General features: G+C 38.2%; 1 protein-coding gene across 1 annotated transcript in view; it reads left to right on the top strand.

The window, feature by feature from the left end:
* The window catches only part of CDKL5 (cyclin-dependent kinase-like 5), a 77,626-nt gene extending 71,728 nt beyond the window's left edge, over positions 1-5,898 (top strand). The window contains 2 exon segments of the mRNA XM_009884721.1: positions 3,836-3,955; positions 5,236-5,898. Of these exon segments, the coding sequence (XP_009883023.1) occupies positions 3,836-3,955; positions 5,236-5,622 (507 nt within the window). The 3' untranslated portion in view covers positions 5,623-5,898.
* The last annotated feature ends 1,966 nt before the right edge of the window (positions 5,899-7,864 follow it).

Raw genomic sequence — 7,864 nt, forward strand, 5'->3', positions numbered from 1 at the left:
TTGTTCATGCTGATACCTGTACCCAGTTCAAATATGATCATTTGCATTACACAACTGGATAAAATGCCTAGATTAGAACTCACATTCTTCGGGATCAAAATGTCCATGAAAGGGTAGCACACTTAAGGCCATTAGTTCCAGTGATGCATTTTCAAAAAAAAAAAAAAAAAGGTGTTAAATTTGCACTGGTGTAGTCTACTCTGATTCCAGCCATTCAGACGTGGTGGCAGGGAACACTTCAAAAGCCCAGCTGATAGATGGTGTATCAACTACTTCCAGATTAAACTGTGTGAGGGAAATATAGACTGGATTGTGTTGCATTTCAAAATCCGTCACTTTCTGAAACATCTAAATCACAAGTACCTTGATCTGTAGCTACTGAAAACATCACTGATTACAAGACAAGACAGATTTATACATAATCCTTACTCCTCTTTTTTCTCCCTCTTAAGAAGAGGGATAGAGGGGGAGGGGTCAGAGAGGTTTTGCATAAGGGAAAATTACGTTAGCTAGTTAGAGTTAGTATCTCACAGGAAGATGAATAAATTGGTGAAATAAGATAGTGATGAAACTCTTGCATCCTCAGCTAGAAACTTGCTGACATCAACTTAATTTTTGGACCCCACCAGTGACTGAAAAAACCCTTTTCATTTCCACTTACAACTGTTTAACAGGACAGTACCTGAGGACAGACTGTACCCACCAATGTGTACAAGTGTCTGGTTCTGACACTGTTCTTTGTTCTTCTTTCTCTGTTAGTTGAGGACATCTACTAACAAACATTGGGATGTTCATAAGGATCTTCCAGCACAAATAAAAATTTTTTGCCTTCAGTTCAGCACCAAGTCTGACTTCAGCCGCAAAAGCTGTTAACAACACTGTAATATTAGCCCTTCAACTACATAAATAATGTTTTCTATGAATTCATATTAAAAATCTAACAGATAGCTTGTGACTACCCAAGTTTTTTTTTTTCTGAGGCTTATAATTCCTGTCCTAGAAGTATGAAATTCCACTTACTCTGACACAGACTTTCTGCGGCAAGTAACAAACTATACCTGAGAACTGTCAGAACACTGAGAAGCACATCATAGCTAGCTACTATTTACTTCTGATATCCTTTGGCAGGTCTCATTTTGCTGGTGATCGTCATAAGAGTCATAAAAGATATCTGAAATTGGATTGAAGACATCTTATTAATGATGTCATTCTCAAAATATCTAACAGCCCAGAACTGATCCCAATTCCTGGAGAGTTGTTCCCATTAATCATTCTCCCTAGAGTTCTCCAGGTGCAGTTCCTCATGGGATAATAATCGTTACTGCTTGCTATGGGAATTCTTTGCAGTATTGTTTTTGCAGAGCTGTTCTTATCCATTCTCCTTTTCATCTTGTTTGGAGTCTTTTAATAATGTAGTAAAAGGTTTTGAGGATTGCTAGAGTCATATATTTTTTCTGTCATCTGCCACCAAACAATTTGGTATCGACAAGGGTTGTGCATAGTGTCAATAGGCACTATCTTCAGAGGAGCCTGAGTTTTGCAGGTTTTGGCACATAACTGCAAGCTATGGGTCTGAAGAAATTATCTGCTTTGGAATAAACAGTTGCAGGTGAGCATATCTCCTAGCAATGCTTCAATTCCTTTTTAATTTACTGAACTTCAAACAGGAAATTCTGACCATAAAGTTCCTAAACAAGCTATGGTAATTAGTGACCCTGTCCTTCATTAACTTGGATGGAATCTAGCAGCTGAGAAAGCTGTTTGAAAACCCTCGCTTTTGGTAGCGCACCCAGCATTCTCTTTAGCTATATAATCATTATTTTGTATTATAAATTTTCTTTCGGTAGGCAGAATAATGCTAGACACAGCAGATGGGTCCTATGCTTGTTTGTACCTGAGCAGGGGAGAAACAGTCCCATTCATAACTTTCATTCTTGATAGTTCTATGTGTTGTTTGTGCATCTATTGGTATACTCTTTTGTTTTAATTTCTGTAAAACAACCAAACAGCCAGTGCCCTTGTAGTTATACATGAAGTTGTTGAAGGCATATTTTTGTCAGAACTGAAATAATTCATATTGGAGCCCTAGCTCTTTTTACAAGTTAAAAATAGAATACTTTTATCTCTTCTAGAGGTAGCTATCAACTGCTCGTTCTGAAACTAATTGCTATTATTGTTAGTGTATGTTTGATATTTTATTTATATCAAAATAAGAAATGTCATACTGCTTTAGGTCATTATCATAAGTGACAAATGATTGCCAAAATTATGGGATTTAATCCAAAGCTCAGTAAAGACAACGAGACTTACCAGTTGTTTCCAAAAGGCTTTGAAACACACTCTGCATTCCTAATGAACATGGATATAAGAATAGGTGTACTGATCTCTTTCTACATGCTTTATATGTTTTGAGTTCCTTGAATTTGTTCCATATGCCTTTTCGTTCAATCACTAGTGTATTTTCCCAAAGCAAATTATACGATTGATGCCATATATTGTCGGAATTAAAAAAAAAAAAAAAAAGAATTAATATAGTAAGGACAGATCTCTTGAATTGAAATACTATGCATTTAGTTTTTGTATCTTATATTGCAGACAGACTCAACCAACGGGGAGAATCCAAGCATCAAGAAATCCCTCTTTCCTCTTTTTAATTCAAAGAATAATTTAAAGCATAGTTCTTCTTTGAAAAAGCTTCCTGTAGTCACTCTACCCATGGTATTAATTTTTAAGTACAGTAGCACTGTAAAATGCTCCAGTAAACTTGTTTTACTGACTACAGCAGCATGTGTTTTATTTTCATGGGATCACTTTCTCTTCATGCCAGTTAAGTATCTTGGGCCAGTTCAATAAATTTAAGTAAAATTGGCAGTTCTGTTGAAATAGATGGTGCCTAAAAAAAATTTTTTAGTATTTGATATACTGAAAATGTAACATATGGAGTTCCAGAGAGAATGAGCCCTGGGACTAAGACTAAACGAGGAAAATAGCTGTGAAATTGTGTATGTTTAAAATTAAACCATCTCGTTGTGCTTCAATCAGGAAAAAAATAACCTGGTTTGTTTTGTAGCTGTATTGGAAATACGTTTTTTATGCAAACTGCTCCTTTATATATGAATTTAATTCACTAAATATTAATAACAGATTATCAGAAAACTAAATTTTATGTCGTGCCTCTGCTGTATTTTTGTTTGTCCTGATTGTTCATGATAAAAGACAGCTTGCATTAAAAATAGGTTAAATTTTAACTGTCCTTTTTTTTGCTTAGAACTCTTGAAATTAGATATTAAAGTTTTAAATTATCCTTCTGACATAAATTTTATTGGATTTTCAGGAGGGAAGTTGAGGAGTTTCTTAATTTTTGTTTTAGTTTGGGATATTTGTGGAGGAGGAGAAAGATGGGGAAAGGAAAAGCTCTTGGTTTTGTGATGGCAAAATCAGCGAGACACCAGTTTAGAGAGATTTTGGTCTGCTTCACTCAAGAACAAATTTATAGAACTGATCCATGGTCTTAACTGCAGTATGCAATGTGTTTTCAATGAAGATGAGGCTCAACAATTTTTATTTTTTTTTTATTTTTTGAAGCCTTGTTTAACTGCTCTCTCTTACAGCAAATAACACTAACAGCATGCGAATGCTTTGAGGGCTAAGGGTATAGCAAATCTGCATGATCTCCACAGCCACTTGCTCTTACTATGGGGAAAAATATTCAAAGGTCATTGCAATTCTGCTGCCATAATGGGCTTTACTGGCATTCTGTAATTAACTGGGGGAAACGATTTACAGCTATTCTTAAGAATATATTAGGAAACCAGTATTTAATATTTCGTTGCAGATGCCTAGCAGTGATGGTCAGGATCTCTTGGCATTACAGAAAGCCATTCATTCTTCTAATCACCAGAGCAGCAGGCAGAAGGATTGGCATCCTGAGAAGATGACAGAAATCCAGCCGCATGTAAGTGGCATTATCAATTCCCTGTATTGTAATATCACTGACGTATCTTGACAGCTTTTTCTCTGGTGAATAGAAAAATTGCATTTGACATTATTTCCCAACCTCCCCATTCCCTACTCATTGAATGTAAAAAACCATGTGCCTGCAGTCCTGCATAATTCTTTGAAAATCTAGGCATGGATGACAAGGAAAAGAAGAGAGACTAAATGTCCCTGTGTCAGTCTTTGAGCCTTTTGAAATATTGGTTATGATTTTGTATTAGAGGCAAGCAACATTTCAGTGCGTGTCTATGGTAGCTGAGCAGCACTGTAGAAAAGCCCTCGGGTTAGCTCTGCAAGGAATGGTGCATCCTGAGGGCACGCTGTGACCTGACGCAGTTTGATACCTGATGGGGTACCAGAGCATCGTGACCGCGTTATGGTGCGGCTGTGCTTTAGCTGGCACCGACTGTGGTTTAAGCAGGCTACGTTATAGCGTATTACATAGCTCTGCACTAACACAACTTTATTTTCTCTAGTTCTAAAACCAGCTTGGGGAGCAGGGTTTGGGAGGCAGCTTCAGTGCCATGTTCTGTTGCCATTACAACACTGAAAGCTGAAGAACAGGGTTTTTTGCGGCTGCAGTGTTTGAAGAAGCAAGTTGCTCTGAGCTGTGGAATTTAATGAGGCTGTTTTCGTGCCACTTTGTGTACTCAGGCTTCCCCAGGCTCCTGCTACCCGTGTCTCCATTTTGCTTCAACCTGCTCATCAGTTAAAGAAGTCGCGAGCGACTAGAGCAGCTTATCACCCAGCTGCCAGCAGACAAAATACCTAACTGCTGAGTTCTGCCTGCCCTTATTTCAGTGCCGATGGTTACTCAGGACTCTAACCCCCAACTGATGTTCACAGAATTTTTAGGAACTTTGTATTTCTGATGCCTGTGACTCATAAAATGTGGCAGAGGTAATAGCAGGAGTAGTGACAGGTGGACAGGTAATGCAATTGTGTATGCCTACGTTTTCATAGGAAACAGGGTTAAAATAATTGATGGGAACTTTTTTTTTTCCTGATGTAGAAAAGGTTCAGTCTTTTCAGGTAGCTAATAGATTGCATCATAATGAGAAGACATTTACTCAGGTGTATAGTCATAGCTTGGCATTAAATATTCCAAATCAATACAAACTAAAAGTGAAGAAGTCCTGTGAAGTTCCAGATGTTGAGTTTAGGATATGACAGTTTCATTATAGGAAGTCTGATATGATGGAGAGCAGAAGGTCACGTCCCTCTCCCCGTGTCTTTCAGAGCCAGCCATTAAAATCTCTTCGAAAGCTCTTACACCTCTCCTCTTCAAATCATCCTGTCCCTGCTGAGCCTCGCTTCCAGCCCTTACCAAGTCAGCCAGCCAAAGCTTCTTTTTCTGAAGTGCGAATTCACCCCATGAGTCAAAGCTCCAGCAGCGGCAGCACCAACGTGCGGCAAGAGCCCCAGCCGAAAAGCAGGCCAACGCTGCAGATACCGAGCCAGCTGGAACCTACCTGGCACGTCGCCCCGGTGAACAGGAGCGCGAGTGATGGGCCTCCCTACTCGGACCAGCTGCCTTCCAAGAGCGGACAGAACGGGCACACGTATAACCGAACAAACCGATCGCGAATGCCAAATCTGAATGATTTAAAAGAGACAGCCTTGTAATTGCACTCCGGAAAATAGGCCAGTTCAGGTGGAGATCAGCGTAGGGGAGCGGTGGTGGTTCTGGTGATGGTAAGACTGCATTTTCAGCTTTATAAAGGTGTGCAATATGTACATGTGGAGCTATGCTGTTTGGCACCACAGTGAGAGTCAGGGATTACACAGTAAAACAAGTTGAATTACGAATGACCGGTCATCAGAAATGTCGCTGGATGCCAGGCAGAGTGTGCCAGTCAGGGAGGAAAATGCATTGCCGTTTTCTCTCACTTACATTCCAGCTTAGTGCACATCTCTGTCTGAAAGCTGGGAGACTTCTGGTATGTATTGGCACTTATAAGGGTGAAAACATTCATGTCTAGACCTATGCCCTTACGACATTTTTTGCTGCCTAGTTAAAACAGTGGGGTTTATGTGATAAAAGTGTATCCCGGTTAAGGGTTTAAAGTTAAATTGTATGTCTTAAATTTGTTTTTTAAACTTCCATATTTGATAGGATTTGTAATATTTATTTATGATGACCTAATATCGTACTGTTATAATCATATCTTTTATGTTATAATGTAAAGTTATTTTGAGCTGTTTGAAACATTGTGAAGCAGTGCAACAGCTACAGTAGTTTCTATAAAAAACTAACAGTGACATTTATATATTGCATCAGGAGTATTTTATTCTATATATAAATATATGTATAAATGGAAAATAACTGTCTGTTTTTTAAATATACTCATTTAAAAGAAAAGTATTGTTATGACACTATCTGCCATATTTTTATACATTTGTGATATAAAGTGTGGTATTATACTTCTAATAAAAGGAAGTTGAATGTGGATATAAACGTGACTGTAACAGTATGAATCTTGCTCAGCTATGAGAGCCCGGTATTATAGGCATTATTGGTAACAAACAAAAGACAACATTCAATTCCAAGCTTTATTATGGGCTATTTTGTTGGAAATATTGGCTAAATGTAAGAGACTGCAGAACTGTACAGTAATGTAAATGTGGTATGTTCTCCCCTGTGTCCTTAGCTTTCCTAGTAATATTGATGGGATTTCTGCATCTGCATCAAGAGCACAGACCCCCAGTACCAAATTTTTGTTTCCTCTAAAGAGATAAAGTGCCCCATGACTACAAGCTAAAGCAGGTGCTCTTCCACTTAATAGCAGGGGTGAAAACCAAAGAAACATAGCATGAATTGCAAGTGAAATGCCAAACTTAAGCATAGCATGGCACTGCAGATCATGGTATAAGCTTTTATGCATATGTGTATTTTACATCTTGTTTAGCAATCTATTAACTAATAAGATAAACACTGTATTTAAATTTAAACTATTCTTGCACTTTTTATTATATTTCAGGATGTATTTAAAGCTACAAATCTGATATTTGGATATTGAGGGAGAAGGTTGCCATGCAGCTTAATTTCTCCTTCGGTCTTACTATCCGAATGTTCCCGTACACAGTTCAGTTACCAGTCTCAGCAAAATACTAGATCTTGGGTTCCAGTCTCCTGTACAAGATTGTTAAAACTGCCTTTACGTTGCTGAATGTCGAGTGTAGCAGATACACAACCCGATCCCTCTGTTGCTACCAGTAAACTAACTCAAAGGTGAGGCAGTGTGAGCCAAAAGAGTTACGCCAGTCTAAAGTTCGTGCAATAAGAGGAGAGTCAGGCCTGTAGTGTCAGAACAATACCACCTTTCCTTTTTAAACGCATTAGTTCAACTCCCTCATTACTCTGCAGCATAGTTTGTTTTCTAGATGCTGTCCTCATAAGACACCTGTACTTGCGAATACGTTGTCTTTTCCAAAAAGAGATTAACCTGAATGTAAATTCGATGATTTAGCCATATATGTAGTAAACAGAAGCAGCCAGGCAGTAAGAGCTGAACTTCCTACTTGGATAACAATGCAAGCTGGACATGCTGTTCAGTACCTCTCGAGTCATACCAAAGTTCTAACAACAGCAAATTTGGCACCACTACTCTAAAAGTATTTGTCAAAAAGTATATTATGGACGGATGTTGCATCAGGTTTGTCCAGGGCTAAAAGTAATTGTCAAAATTGTCAATTGCCTGCAAGAAATGTGCATGTGATTTTCTATAGAGACATATGATATCCAGATATATATGATATATACTGTATTGATATGTCATATATATAGCATATATAAGTAGAGTAGACATGAAAGGGTCTTCAGTTTTTGATGAGTTCAGTGGGCATCCAGGAAAGACATTGTGATATT

The sequence above is a fragment of the Charadrius vociferus genome, unplaced genomic scaffold (assembly GCF_000708025.1).
Source record: "Charadrius vociferus isolate BGI_N301 unplaced genomic scaffold, ASM70802v2 scaffold200, whole genome shotgun sequence".
In the NCBI taxonomy this organism is placed as follows: Eukaryota; Metazoa; Chordata; class Aves; order Charadriiformes; family Charadriidae; genus Charadrius; species Charadrius vociferus.